This window comes from Schistocerca piceifrons, chromosome 2 (genome assembly GCF_021461385.2).
Source record: "Schistocerca piceifrons isolate TAMUIC-IGC-003096 chromosome 2, iqSchPice1.1, whole genome shotgun sequence".
Taxonomy (NCBI): domain Eukaryota; kingdom Metazoa; phylum Arthropoda; class Insecta; order Orthoptera; family Acrididae; genus Schistocerca; species Schistocerca piceifrons.
The window spans coordinates 848,737,027-848,752,712 of NC_060139.1; the positions used below are offsets into that span (position 1 = coordinate 848,737,027).

The 15,686-nt window shown below is 43.1% G+C and overlaps 1 protein-coding gene across 1 annotated transcript in view; it reads left to right on the plus strand.

The window, feature by feature from the left end:
- Window positions 1-15,686, plus strand: part of LOC124775927 — a 131,154-nt gene that overhangs the window by 84,778 nt on the left and 30,690 nt on the right. Inside the window, exons 7-8 of the mRNA XM_047250772.1 lie at window positions 2,602-2,766; window positions 12,508-12,766. Of these exons, the coding sequence (XP_047106728.1) occupies window positions 2,602-2,766; window positions 12,508-12,766 (424 nt within the window). The remainder of the gene's footprint in view (window positions 1-2,601; window positions 2,767-12,507; window positions 12,767-15,686) is intronic.

A 15,686-nucleotide genomic window follows, 5' to 3' on the forward strand; every position in this document is an offset into this window, starting at 1 on the left:
TTAACAAGGCCCATGCTCTTAAATTACCGAGCGAGGTGGCGTAGTGGTTAGACACTGGACTCGCATTCGGGAGGACGACAGTTCAATCCCGCATCCGGCCATCCTGATTTACGTTTTCCGTGATTTCCCTAAATCGCTCCAGGCAAATGCCGGGATAGTTCCTTTCAAAGGACACGGCCGACTTCTTCCCCCGTCCTTCCCTAATCCAATGAGACCGATGACCTCGCTGTCTTGTCTCCTTCCCCAAAACAAACCAAACCATCTTAAATTATTATAGAAGTAGAAAATAAGACACTATCAGATTAAATGTTGTTACATTATTGTAACAAAGAAATATAATTACAAGTAAACATTTACAGAGAGAAAAAATTAAGTAACCAAAAAAATGAAAAAAAAGAAATACGAAAATTCCAGTTAAACTGTTCAACATCTTAAAAACATACTCACACTTTCTTCATGAACCTGTTGCTTGCACGTTATACATAACCGCATACCTAAAGCATGGTCCTTTCGAGAAAACTTCTTTTCTCTTTTACGAACTCAAATTAAAATCGTCAACTCTAGTTTTCGTAATAACCCTCCCCCCCCCCCCCCCCCCTCAAATAAGTGTTCACAGGTTCCAACTCTCACATGAGTCAATTAATTAGCGAAGAGGACAGTAATATCTGATTCACAGTAAAGAAAACTAATGACTCTTTTCTTACAATAAATGTATTAAACAAGGCCTACCCGGGACTTACCAGACCCCCCCCCCCTCTACTTTCCCCCGTTCAGTTAGCAGTACCTTCATACCACTAATAGTTTAATTACACAGTTTCAAAGACGAATAAACGAGCTTTCCGGGGCATATATAATACATAATGATTACCCACAAATTACTCCAGATGTATCAGAAAGCCACACACTCCGAAGCTAGTCCAGCTTAGCACTCAAAAGGAACAACACAAAATGGAACGAAACGAATTACAGCTGAAATGCGTCGCTAGCGCCGTCGAGTGCTCACTAAGTGCTGACACCTTCCAGGTCTCCCTCATACTTTCAGAATTACGAGTAGTGGGCCTTATTTGATACGCCCATGTTACTACTACCGACGCAGGAACGAAGGAGAAATATGCACACCTGGTTGACAATCATTAAACAGGCGTTAAGCCCACAGCAGCGTTTCGTGGGAAGTGGAAAGACACCAGAAATTTGATGCCGGCGTGAATGTTTTGGCTCCAGAGAGATATGGTACGGTCAGTTATGGTGCTTCCACGACGGTGGATTGTAGGGACTCCAGTTACGAGACTTAGTATATTTAAGTTAGATGATGCTATGATAAAGAAACAAGATATACTTGCGTTTGTTTTTCATTTCGTTAACTGTGGCTAAGCACCTCACGATAAAGCCATGAAAAGGCTTCGAAATCGATTACTTAGTGGAAAATTACTATCAAAATATCCAGTGTGCTGCAGAGCAAAGAAAGCCTCGGTAATTAACTTACAACACGTTTCCAGAATGAAATTTCCACGCTGCAGCGGAGTGTGTGCTCATATGAAACTTCCTGGCGGATTAAAACCACGTGTTGGACCTTTTCCTTTCAAAGGCAAGTGCTCTGGCGGCTGAGCTATCCATGCACAACTCACGCCGCGGCCTCATAGCCTTACTTCTGCCAGTACCTCGTCTCCTGCCTTCCAAACATCACAGAAACTCTTCTGCGAAACTTGAAAGCACTCCTGGAAGAAAGTATTGCGGCGACATGGCTTAGCCACAGACTGAAGGATGTATCCCGAATGAAATTCTCACTCTGCAGGGAAGCGTATGCTGATATGAGACTTTCTAGCATAAGTGCAAGTGCCGCAACTTTCGCAGGAGAGCTTCTGTGAAGTTTGGAAAGTAGCAGACGAGGTACTGGGGGAAGTAAGGCTGTGAGGACGGGTCATACGTCGTGCTTAGGTAGCTCAGCCGATAGAGTACATGCGCATGAACGGCAAAGGTACCGAGTTCGAGCCTCAGTCTGGCACACAGTTTTAATATGCCAAGTAGTTTCAAAAAATGGTTCAAATGGCTCTAAGGACTATGGGACTTAACATCCTAGGTCATCAGTCCCCTAGAACTTAGAACTACTTAAACCTAACTAACATAAGGACATCACACACATCCACCCCCGAGTCAGGATTCGAACCTGCGACCGTAGAAGCCGCGCGGGTTTCAAGACTAGTTGTTGCTATATCGATAGATAGCAATCCTGAAACGACAGAGACGACAATGTTGGCAGCACTGCCGAGCAGACGACGTGACATGTTAAACATACCCCTCCCCGCAACCCCCCCCCCCTCCCCTCTCAAACCGGACTTAGAGCTGACGTGCAGAGTTACAAACGTGTCTGCCTCATCTGTTGTTACTGTTACGGTCACCGCTTGCGTTACCGACTGTGCTTGGACTTAGGTTCAGTCCTACAGCTACTTTATTGTGTTCTGTGTGATGCAATTGTACAGTGAATAGCAATTTCGATAATACCGATGAATTATAAGCTAGGCCATGTACCACGTGTCCCATAGGTCACTCTCTTGATGCTTTGTTCCCAGTTCATGAATACCTGTGTCTCTTTTTTTCGTGCAGCGCAGCAGGACACCGGACGATGTTCATCGAGGACTCTCCGTACCTGGGCATGTTCCACTTCGAGAAGCCGGGCTTCTCCGAGCCTCCCACGGACTACTACCCTCGACCCTACATGCGCGCCGTCGACAAGGAATTGGGCCACGCCGGCACCGAGACTACGAGCAGGTCAGACACTCTACCTGTGGACTGTTTCCATTCCGAGTAGCACTCCCAGTGCGTTGGGGTCGCGGCTGTGTAACTAAAAATCCCTCCCCCCTCTTTCTCCCTCCCCCTCTTTCTCCCTCCCACTCTTTCTCCCTCCCACTCTTTCTCCCACCCACTCTTTCTCCCTCCCACTCTTTCTCCCACCCACTCTTTCTCCCTCCCACTCTTTCTCCCTCCCACTCTTTCTCCCTCCCACTCTTTCTCCCTCCCACTCTTTCTCCCTCCCACTCTTTCTCCCTCCCACTCTTTCTCCCTCCCACTCTCTCTCCCTCCTCCTCTCCCCCTCCCCTCTCTCTCTCACTCTCTCCCCATCTCTCCCCCTCCCCCCTCCCCCTCCCCCCTCCCTCCCCCCTCTCTCCCCCTCCTCCTCTCCCCCCTCTCTACCCCTCCCTCTCCCACTCCATCTCTGCGTGCGTGCGTGTGTGTGTGTGTGTGTGTGTGTGTGTGTGTGTCTGTGTGTGTGTGTGTGTAAAACATTAATTGAAGAGAAAAAATGAAGACGATGATGCTCTTTGATTCACGATCCACTATTGCTAAGAATTTTTCGAGTGACTCCATTCCATCTGCAACTGCCAATTTTCTATTTATTTTCTCTACTGTAACACAGTTTTGGTCTTAGGCTATTTTCAGGTTTATAAGAACATTCGCCCCCCATGAACCATGGACCTTGCCATTGGTGGGGAGGCTTGCGTGCCTCAGCGATACAGATAGCCGTACCGTAGGTGCAACCACAACGGAGGGGTATCTGTTGAGAGGCCATACAAACGTGTGGTTCCTGAAGAGGGGCAGCAGCCTTTTCAGTAGTTGCAAGGGCAACAGTCTGGATGATTGACTGATCTGGCCTTGTAACAATAACCAAAACGGCCTTGCTGTGCTGGTACTGCGAACGGCTGAAAGCAAGGGGAAACTACAGCCGTAATTTTTCCCGAGGGCATGCAGCTTTACTGTATGATTACATGATGATGGCGTCCTCTTGGGTAAAATATTCCGGAGGTAAAATAGTCCCCCATTCGGATCTCCGGGCGGGGACTACTCAAGAGGATGTCGTTATCAGGAGAAATAAAACTGGCGTTCTACGGATCGGAGCGTGGAATGTCAGATCCCTTAATCGGGCAGGTAGGTTAGAAAATTTAAAAAGGGAAATGGATAGGTTGAAGTTAGATATAGTGGGAATTAGTGAAGTTCGGTGGCAGGAGGAACAAGACTTCTGGTCAGGTGACTACAGGGTTATAAACACAAAATCAAATAGGGGTAATGCAGGAGTAGGTTTAAGAATGAATAGGAAAATAGGAATGCGGGTAAGCTACTACAAACAGCATAGTGAACGCATTATTGTGGCCAAGATAGATACGAAGCCCACACCTACTACAGTAGTACAAGTTTATATGCCAACTAGCTCTGCAGATGATGAAGAAATTGAAGAAATGTATGATGAAATAAAAGAAATTATTCAGATTGTGAAGGGAGACGAAAATTTAATAGTCATGGGTGACTGGAATTCGAGTGTAGGAAAAGGGAGAGAAGGAAACATAGTAGGTGAATATGGATTGGGGGACAGAAATGAAAGAGGAAGCCGCCTGGTAGAATTTTGCACAGAGCACAACATAATCATAACTAACACTTGGTTTAAGAATCATGAAAGAAGGTTGTATACATGGAAGAACCCTGGAGATACTAAAAGGTATCAGATAGATTACATAATGGTAAGACAGAGATTTAGGAACCAGGTTTTAAATTGTAAGACATTTCCAGGGGCAGATGTGGACTCTGACCACAATCTATTGGTTATGACCTGTAGATTAAAACTGAAGAAACTGCAAAAAGGTGGGACCTGGATAAACTAAAAGAACCAGAGGTTGTACAGAGATTCAGGGAGAGCATAAGGGAGCAATTGACAGGAATGGGGGAAATAAATACAGTAGAAGAAGAATGGGTAGCTTTGAGGGATGAAGTGGTGAAGGCAGCAGAGGATCAAGTAGGTAAAAAGACGAGGGCTAGTAGAAATCCTTGGGTAACAGAAGAAATATTGAATTTAATTGATGAAAGGAGAAAATATAAAAATGCAGTAAGTGAAGCAGGCAAAAAGGAATACAAACGTCTCAAAAATGGGATCGACAGGAAGTGCAAAATGGCTAAGCAGGGATGGCTAGAGGACAAATGTAAGGATTTAGAGGCCTATCTCACTAGGGGTAAGATAGATACCGTCTACACGAAAATTAAAGAGACCTTTGGAGATAAGAGAACGACTTGTATGAATATCAAGAGCTCAGATGGAAACCCAGTTCTAAGCAAAGAAGGGAAAGCAGAAAGGTGGAAGGAGTATATAGAGGGTCTATACAAGAGCGATGTACTTGAGGACAATATTATGGAAATGGAAGAGGATGTAGATGAAGATGAAATGGGAGATACGATACTGCGTGAAGAGTTTGACAGAGCACTGAAAGACCTGAGTCGAAACAAGGCCCCCGGAGTAGACAGTATTCCATTGGAACTACTGACGGCCGTGGGAGAGCCAGTCCTGACAAAACTCTACCATCTGGTGAGCAAGATGTATGAAACAGGCGAAATACCCTCAGACTTCAAGAAGAATATAATAATTCCAATCCCAAAGAAAGCAGGTGTTGACAGATGTGAAAATTACCGAACTATCAGCTTAATAAGTCACAGCTGCAAAATACTAACACGAATTCTTTACAGACGAATGGAAAAACTAGTAGAAGCCAACCTCGGGGAAGATCAGTTTGGATTCCGTAGAAACCTGGAACACGTGAGGCAATACTGACCTTACGACTTATCTTAGAAGAAAGATTAAGGAAAGGCAAACCTACGTTTCTAGCATTTGTAGACTTAGAGAAAGCTTTTGACAATGTTGACTGGAATACTCTCTTTCAAATTCTAAAGGTGGCAGGGGTAAAATACAGGGAGCGAAAGGCTATTTACAATTTGTACAGAAACCAGATGGCAGTTATAAGAGTCGAGGGGTATGAAAGGGGAGCAGTGGTTGGGAAGGGAGTGAGGCAGGGTTGTAGCCTGTCCCCGATGTTGTTCAATCTGTATATTGAGCAAGCAGGAAAGGAAACAAAAGAAAATTCGGAGTAGGTATTAAAATTCATGGAGAAGAAATAAAAACTTTGAGGTTCGCCGATGACATTGTAATTCTGTCAGAGACACCAAAGGACTTGGAAGAGCAGTTGAATGGAATGGACAGTGTCTTGAAAGGAGGATATAAGATGAACATCAACAAATGCAAAACAAGGATAATGGAATGTAGTCTAATTAAGTCGGGTGATGCTGAGGGAATTAGATTAGGAAATGAGACACTTAAAGTAGTAAAGGGGTTTTGCTATTTGGGGAGCAAAATAACTGATAATGGTCGAAGTAGAGAAGATATAAAATGTAGGCTGGCAATGGCGAGGAAAGCGTTTCTGAAGAAGAGAAATTTGTTAACATCCAGTATTGATTTAAGTGTCAGGAAGTCATTTCTGAAAGTATTCGTACGGAGTGTAGCCATGTATGGAAGTGAAACATGGACGATAAATAGTTTGGACAAGAAGAGAATAGAAGCTTTCGAAATGTGGTGCTACAGAAGAATGCTGAAGATTAGATGGGTAGATCACATAACTAATGAGGAAGTATTGAATAGGATTGGGGAGAAGAGAAGTTTGTGGCACAACTTGACCAGAAGAAGGGATCGGTTGGTAGGACATGTTCTGAGGCATCAAGGGATAACCAATTTAGTATTGGAGGGCAGCGTGGAGGGTAAAAATCGTAGGGGGAGACCAAGAGATGAATACACTAAGCAGATTCAGAAGGATGTAGGTTGCAGTAGGTACTGGGAGATGAAAAAGCTTGCTCAGGATAGAGTAGCATGGAGAGCTGCATCAAACCAGTCTCAGGACTGAAGACCACAACAACAACAACAAACAAAGAACATTCGATAACTGTATCAACATGGAGACCAGCAATGGTAAATGTCATACTGGCCTCTTACACATGTACGTAAATTATGTCAACAGCATTGACTGAATATGTTACATTTTTAATTAAAATTGCTCTGTCATAGCTTGTACGCTGAGTGCGATTGCGAGATTTAGTAATATATGTGATTTTAGCCTCTTGATATGCTGCCATATTAATGGTGCTAGCTGTAAATTTGTAAGAAATACCTGTGTGTACAAGGCTGTAGATATGTTTCTTATGCAGTGCAGCTAAGAGGCTTATATGACAAAATATTTTCATCGCTGGAATTGATGATGACACTTTCAACAAATCTACACTGATGTCCAAAATTAACGCAACAAACCCCTATTTCCCCGTCCCGTGTCTAAGTCACCATACAATCATACCAAATGTCAACAGATGTCCGTACTATCGTGTTCTGCACGGAACATAGCGTTCTGGTCAACAGACTACCGCACGCACCAGCGATGACATCAGGGCACCCATGAAACGTCGAAGTATTTGTAGGACAGTCCCACATCCACAATCGTGTGTACAGTCACAGAAAGTGCAGTATGGCACAGACAAGACGCCTACGAGACACTGTGCGCTGGGGCGCCGTAGGAAGAACGGAAGCAGGACAGTCGTAAACTCGTGTGGCCGATGGCTTACCGTCAATCGTTCTGTTGTTTCTCGGATGTGGCGACAGTTTATACAGACAGAAACTGTATCCCAAAAACCAGAGCAGGGCCGACCACGTGTGACATCGGAAAGAAAAGACTGTTACTTGGCTGTAAGGGCACAACGGTACCGCCCAAGTACTGCACGGTAACTGGCATCTGACCTCGCAGCATCCACTTGACGTACTGTATCGTGGCAAAGGCTGTGTTTAGTGTCGGAGACTTGCTGTATGTGTACCTCTGATGCGTCTTCGCAGAAGGGAATGCCTGGAGTGGAGTCGTCAGCGTGCCGCCAGGACTGTCGAACAGTGGGCCGATATTCTTTTCAGAAATGAGTCCCGACTTGATCTGTCGAGTGAGCCTCGACGGATTCGCATCTGGAGGGAATGTGGAACATGATTTAGGGACCCCAACTTTATGGAGAGAGACCAATATAGAGGAGGGTCCCTAATGGTGTGCGCAGGGATAATGTTGACCACTCGAACCGCTATTCATGAAATCGTGCGGGTAAATGGACAAGGTTTAATGTTGTCCGATACCCTGACGAGATCTTGGGACTCACATGCAGTTGTTGCGAAGTGCTGTGGGTTCGGACTTCGTATTTATGGGCAAAAATGCTCGACTTCATAGAGCACGCGCGGTTGACGTTTTCTTGGAAACGGAACATTCTGCATGCATGGCGTGGTCTGGTCCCACTTTCGATTTGAATCCGATATAGCACGTCTGTGGTGCACTACGGAGACGGCTTGCATCACGCCAGCATCCACCAACCACTATTGCAGACTTGCGAGCAGCTCTGCAGGAAGAATTGGCGGTGTTGCTTCAACATGAGATTGACGACATCATACACAGCATGCACCGTCGTTGTCAGGCATGTAATGTTGCAATAGATAGTCACAAGCCATACTGAGCACAGTGTCAGTTGTCGGATTGTGTGCGCAAATCCGTTAAGTTGGAAAAAGACGAACAACATTTTTGTCTACCATTACGCATGTTGCAGTTGCTTACGTTCTGTACTCTTTATATTGTTTATACTTTACTATCACCTGCTTACGCTGTTCTATTGCGAAATAAACGCAACCCTGCAAACTTTCCTAATGTTTCAGTACTTAAAAATAGCCTATGGCCGAAATCGTTTCGTAGTACAGAAACTAAAACAAACACTGACAGTTGTGGTGGGATGGAATCATAAAAAATGGAGACAATGTGCCTTTGCTTCTTCATGTGCCAACTCATTTCATTTTGAACGATTAGCTGAGTATTTTGTTCCTGTACGGAGTGTCTCATCCTACAAAAAACATGTCCACGTAGTCTTCATTCAATCGGCAAGTCTGAATAATTGATGTCTCAAGCCAATGACAATTCACCAACTACATCCTCTCGTCGGCTTTGCAGCACCCAATAACAGGAGGTAGTTGTCGCGGAGAGACAATAAAATGAATGTCACATCCTGGGCAGCCTCTGTTACCATAGACTTACACTTTATTCACGCCACAGATTTTTAGAAACAGCACCATCACCACCACCACTGAAACAAAAGCAAAAAGCAAAATTGGTGAAGAAATGGATGGCACTGGATCATCAAACACTCACTCTATTAAAAGGCTGATTTCCACCCGAGCGCAACATGTCTCTTTCTTTATGTATTTCTCTGAAATGACTCACTGCTGTCTTAAAGTGAGGAATAATGTGAACTTACAACAATGGCAACGACTAGGTGAAGGGGAGAACATAGCTGTGGAGAATAACGCAGCCCTGGCACTGGCTAATGTGCACAAAACTGAGATATCTGCTCACAAAGGAAGCCCTACTGAAAGCAAATACCAAAGCTGGAAATTATGCTAAATATCTAATGTATGTTGTGTAACACATACGTGGAAAATAAATCTGCAGAAGCGTCTCTTTAAAAAACTCTTCTCTCATTTGAAACAGGTTGTAGTAGCCTGCCCACATGAAGGGAAATGGTCTGTCATATTTATTGATCAGATATTCTTAGTGATGTCTGCAACAGATTCACAGGCTTGCTCATGTCTTGAATAATTGTCCAAATTTCCCCAGATTTTTGATTTTACTCGAGCAAGACTTGCATTACTTTAACGTCATTATATGAAATTATGTAATAGCAAAATTTTATGTTTATCTTGACCTGATTAACAAAAGAGTTCATGTAAATAACTAATTTGTAGTATAATGTTTGACTCACAGTCATCGACCCACTTTTCAAATGGTTGCAATATTAATAACTCCAGAGAATGATATTGCATTTATTACTTTTAGAGTCAAACTTTTCATTTACATTCCACATCTTCAATGTGCCCTTTACTGGACACACAACAAACATCCAAACAGTCAAATTAGTCTCGAGTTTTGTGAGTCTGTCAGGATGATATTCACTGGAAACCGATGTTGTAATGCGAGATCCGTTCATCTCTCATGCATTGCCTTATTCTCTGCGAAAATCACGTCCAATAGCTGGAACTGAATATCAGCAGCTGAAATAGAGAAGTTAAAACGCCGTCTCCCACTGTGTTATCGCCCAATGGACTTGACATACATTGGGTAATGAAAGAGGGGTGAGCAAGCTAATTGTACAAGGCTGACCCCTTCCAGCGACAACATGAAATGCCAACTCACGACTGGTACATATATAAAAATTTACTTACAATGTTTTCTCAAGCTTATATCTTGAAACAAGCAAAACATATACACAGCCCAGTCGCATTATTATGACCATCGCCTGTGTTCGATGTCAATGTGCAATAATAGCTCACAGATGGCAGATAACAGCACTAGCAGTGGAGGGCATATAAAGTGTTTTGGGTGGACCCGGAAAACTGTGTAGTCATTGTCATAATGCAGAAACAGAGCGATTTATCCGATGCCCAAAAGGGAGTGATCATTGGGTTTCGGAAAAAGGGAGGAAGCATTTCCGAAACGACTAAGTCTGTAAACTGTTCAAGCAACGCCAAGGTTAAGGTATACCATGCATGGCCAAATGGCGCTGTCCAAATCCAGCACCGAGTCAACTGTGGTGCAGTACGGTCCATAGATGACAGGGGTAAACAACAGCTGCAGAGATGTGTGTGAGTGAATAGACGTCCAACTCTTGAGCAACTGATCTCCCGTGTGAACCAAGGGACTACCGACAGTGTCTCCGCAACGACTGTTCAGTGAATGTTGCTGTGTTTATGAGTCTCCACAGTAAGCGCCTGGTTCATGCACCCATACTGACTGCTGTTCATCAACTTTGAAGGCTAGAGTTTGTACGCCGGCACCATAACCGGACATCCGCTGTGTGGAGACAGCTGGCTTATTCAGATGAATCACGTGTTGCGCTCCATCGAACTGATGCCACTGACTTTTACGGCGTGAAATGTCTGAAAGCAAGCACCCTGCAATAATTGTTGGAACAATCCAGGCTAGAGGTCATTCCCTGGGTGAGCTCGTCATTCTCGAAGCCAAGGTTGATCAACACAAGTATGCATCTATCCTTGGGGGCCGTGTCCACCTCAAAGCGTATGACTCGGTGCCCCACTGCAGACTCCTAACTAAAGTACGAGCATATGGGATTGGTACCCAAGTATGTAAGTGGCTCGAAGACTTCTTAGGTAATAGAACCCAGTACGTTGTAATCGATGGTGAGTGTTCATCGGAGGTGAGGGTATCATCTGGAGTGCCCCAGGGAAGTTTGGTAGGTCCGCTGTTGTTTTCTATCTACATAAATGATCTTTTGGATAGGGTGGATAGCAATGTGCGGCTGTTTGCTGATGACGCTGTGGTGTACGGGAAGGTGTCGTCGTTGAGTGACTGTAGGAGGATACAGGATGACTTGGACAGAATGTGTGATTGGTGTAAATAATGGCAGCTAACTCTAAATATAGATAAATGTAAATTAATGCAGATGAACAAGAAAAAGAATCCCGTAATGTTTGAATACTCCATTAGTAGTGTAGCGCTTGACACAGTCACGTCGATTAAATATTTGGGCGTAACATTGCAGAGCGATATGAAGTGGCAGTTGTGGGGATGGCGGACGGTCGTCTTCGGTTCATTGGTAGAATTTTGGGAAGATGTGGTTCATCTGTAAAGGAGACCGCTTATAGAACGCTGGTGCGACCTATTCTTGAGTACTGCTCGAGCGTTTGGGATCCCTGTCAGGTCGGATTGAGGGAGGACATAGAAGCAATTCAGAGGCGGGCTGCTAGATTTTTGTTACTAGTAGTTTTGATCATCACGCGAGTGTTAACGGCAATGCTTCAGGAACTCGGGTGGGAGTCTCTAGAGGAAAGGCGGCGTTCTTTTCGTGAATAGCTACTACGAAATTCAGAGAACCAGCATTTGAGGCTGACTGCAGTACAATTTTACTGCCGCCAGCTTACATTTCGCGGAAAGACCACAAAGATAAGAGAGATTAGGGCTCGTACAGAGGCATATAGGCAGTCATTTTTCCCTCGTTCTGTTTGTGAGTGTAACAGGGAGAGAAGATGCTAGTTGTGGTACGAGGTACCCTCCGCCACGCACCGTATGGTGGATTGCGGAGTATGTATGTAAATGTAGATGTACATGCACTCTGTTCTTCTTCAGCACGATATCGTCTACCAGCAGGACAATGCAACATTTCACACAGCTCACAGTACACATGCATGCTTACAAGATGACCACGGTGAGTTTGCTGCACTCCCCTGACAACCAAACTCCACGGATTTAAACTCAGTCAAGAATCTATGATACCACCTCGACTGGGCTGTTCGCGCCACGGATCCTCAACCGAGAAACCTAGCGCAGCTGGTCAGGACACTGGAGTCGGCATGGCTCCACTTCTCTTTTAGTACCTTCCAAACTTAACTGACTGTCTTCCTGCAACTCTCGTACTGGTCAGCACTGCAAAAGGTGGTTATTCAAGCTTTTGACGGGTGATCACATTGTGACTGGACAGTAATTTTTAGGTGAACCTTTTTGCATCCCCTAATTAACTGTGAAATAGAAGGTAAGCAGAGGTCAACGTTAAGAAATAGAAGTGTTCAAAGATGACTAAACAGAAAGACAAAGGCTGTGTGGACGAGACTTGCTGGCCCTGTTGCAGGTGCGCTGGCGAGAGGCTCCAGGTGTCCGTGTTGCTGACGTACGTTCGCAAGTTCGTGGAAGCGATGGGCTCTGCTGGCTGGCGCTACTGGGCACTGGGCTGGAGCACGTCCGTGACGCACGATCGGCTCAACGGTCCGCAGCTGGCGGATAGCGAGCTCAGCAGCTTTCTGCGCTGGCTGAGGGACACGGGTGCACTGCAGTCCACCGTGCTCGTGCTGCTCAGCGACCACGGCATTCGCGCCGGCGCTTTCCGGCAGGTAACCCTCCCCTACATACACCTAACTGCACGCGGCGGACAGATCGCTAGTCCAGCAGCCTGCTGCGCTGCCGTAGCGATATGGGCGCACTGTGCTACACTGTGCAAGTGCTGACAAGAAACCACAGACTGTGCAGATACATTTCCTATTGTACATTCTGTTAATGTCCGATAATCATTACTAATGAATAACTGAGACCGTCAGCTCGTGATGTTTTTATTGTGGTCTTAATTCTAGAGAATATTTACTCATTTTACATTTGGCTTGTTTGATGGAACCTGCCACTACTAAATCTCCTGTACTAACCTTTCTCTTTGAGAGTAGCACTGGCAAACAACGTCCTTAATTAGTTGGTTGGCATATTCCTATCACTGCCCTTCTCTAAAGTTTTTACCAATTCGCTCTAGACCCAATACAAATATTCTGAGATGTCTTACAATATGTCCTATCATCCTGCACCTTCTTCTTGTTGCTGTTTCACCTATTTCTTCCCTTACCACTTCTGTGGAGAATCCTTAATTTTCTTGTATTATCATTCCCTCATAAACAGTGGGTTTGATTTTGTTCCTAGAACAGTACTGAAAGATTTGTTCCCATGCAATAAGCCGTGTCCTATCTGAAATATGTAATGTATCACCAAGTCAAGACATTTTTCCCGAGAGACTGAAACATACCATTGTTACACTGCTCTTTAAGAAAGGTGAGATGTCAATAACTACTGACCTGTATCACTGCTGACAACATTATTCAAAATGTTTGAGAAAGTGATGTATTCTAGAATCCTATCTCACATAAGCAACAGTATTGTTCTCAACAAACCACAGTTTGGATTTCAGAAGAGTTGCTCTGCTGAGAATGCCACTAACATATTCACTCACCAAATTTTACAAGCATAAAATAACAGAATAGTGCCGGTTGGTGTTTTCTGTAACCTATCTAAGGCATTTGACTGAGTAAATCATAATATTTTTCTAGATAAACTGAAGTTTTATGGTATTTTCGATCAAGTCAACCAATGGATTATGTCATATTTAACCAAAATAATATAGAAAAGTTTACTTAGTAAATCAACACGTGTCGTCTGGAGACGTTTTTCTGACTGGGGAGAAATTATGTATTGGGTTACCCATGCCCCACTCCTTGGCCCACCATTGTCCTCATATATGCTAATTATCTTCAGTCTAATATACAACAAACAGAATTACATCTTTTTCAGATGACACAAATGTTGTAATCAGTCCAAGCATACATACAGCAAAAGAAGAAATTGTAACCAAGGTTCTTAAAAGCATCATTGACTCATCTTTTGTGAATGGACTCATCCCAAATTGTGAAAAGACAAAACATACCAATTTCTGCACATCTAGAGGTACTACACCAATTATATAATACATGGTAAGGAAATAATAAATAGGTTGGAAACTTTAGAACTGTTAGGTTTCCATGATGATGAAAATTTAAACTGGAATAAGCACATTTTTGAACCCCTAGAACAACTAAGTTCAGCTACATTTGCAGTTAGAATCATTGCAAATCTTGGGCACAAAAAGTCAGTAAATTCAATTACTTTGCATATTTTCATTCAGTAATGTCATACAGAATAATGTTGTGGGGCAACTCATTTTAAGAAAGAAAGTCTTCATTGCTCAAAAACGAGCTGTAAGAATGGTCTGTAGTGCTCACTCATGATCATATTTCAGACATCTGTTTAATGAGTTGGGCATTCTGACTACTGCTTCACAGTATATTTATTCTCTCATGGAATTTTTTTGAATAGTCTACTGTAGTTCAAAAGGAACATTGATGGACATAATTACAATACCAGAAGGAAAAATGACATTCATTAGTCCAAATTAAGGTTCTCTTTATCACAGAAAGGGGTGCATAATGTCGCAGCTAAAATGTTTGGTAATTTGCCCAATAATATAAAATGTCTAATAGACAATGTAAAATTTGAAAACAAACTGAAATAGTGTCCCCTTGACAATCCTCCTATTCCATAGAAGAATATGTTATTGCAGTGCACAAAAGATTGTGGCTAGCAATTGCTAACTCACACTCATATATTTAATAATAATAATAGTAATGATAATGATAATGATGATAATAATAATAATAATAATAATAATGATAATGATAATGATAAACAAAAACCAGGAAGCCTTTTATATTTCTGCATGTAACAATACTTGCAAATTAATTTGCAATGCCAATGTAAAATGACCCATTCCACATCACTGACCATGATTCAAGGTACATGAAACTAACTAACAAGCAAAACTGTCTACATCTCTCCTAGCACCACATCTTGAACACTTTGATACTCTTCTATCTTGTTTTTGCAACATCTATGATTCACTTGAGTATTATGCTGTGCTCCAGACGTTCATTCTCAGAAATTTCTTTCTCAAACTGAGGCCTACATTTAATACTAGTAGAATTTTTTTGGCCAGGAATGCCCACTTCAATTGTGCTTGCATGCTTTTTATATCCACCTTACCTCATCCATCATGTGTTATTTTCCTGGCTACATAGCAGAGTTCCTTAACTTCATCTACTTCATGATCACAAATTATGATGTTAAGTTTCTCACTAATCTCAATTTTACTACTCATAACTTTTGTTGTTCCTTCATTTACACTCAGCCCAAATTTTGTGCTCATTGGATTGCTATTCCATTCAACAGATCCTATAAATCTTCCTAAATTTTACTGAGGATAGCAGTGGCATCAGCAAATCTTAGCTGACACCCTTTTACCCTGAATTTTAATACAATCCAAAAACTTTATTTTATTTCAAACATGTCATCTTTGGTGTAAAGACTGAACAGTAGGGGAAGAAGACATCATCCCTGCCTTACACCAATTTCAATCTGAGCAGTTCATTCTTGGTCTTTCATTCGTATAGTAACTTGTGGTAC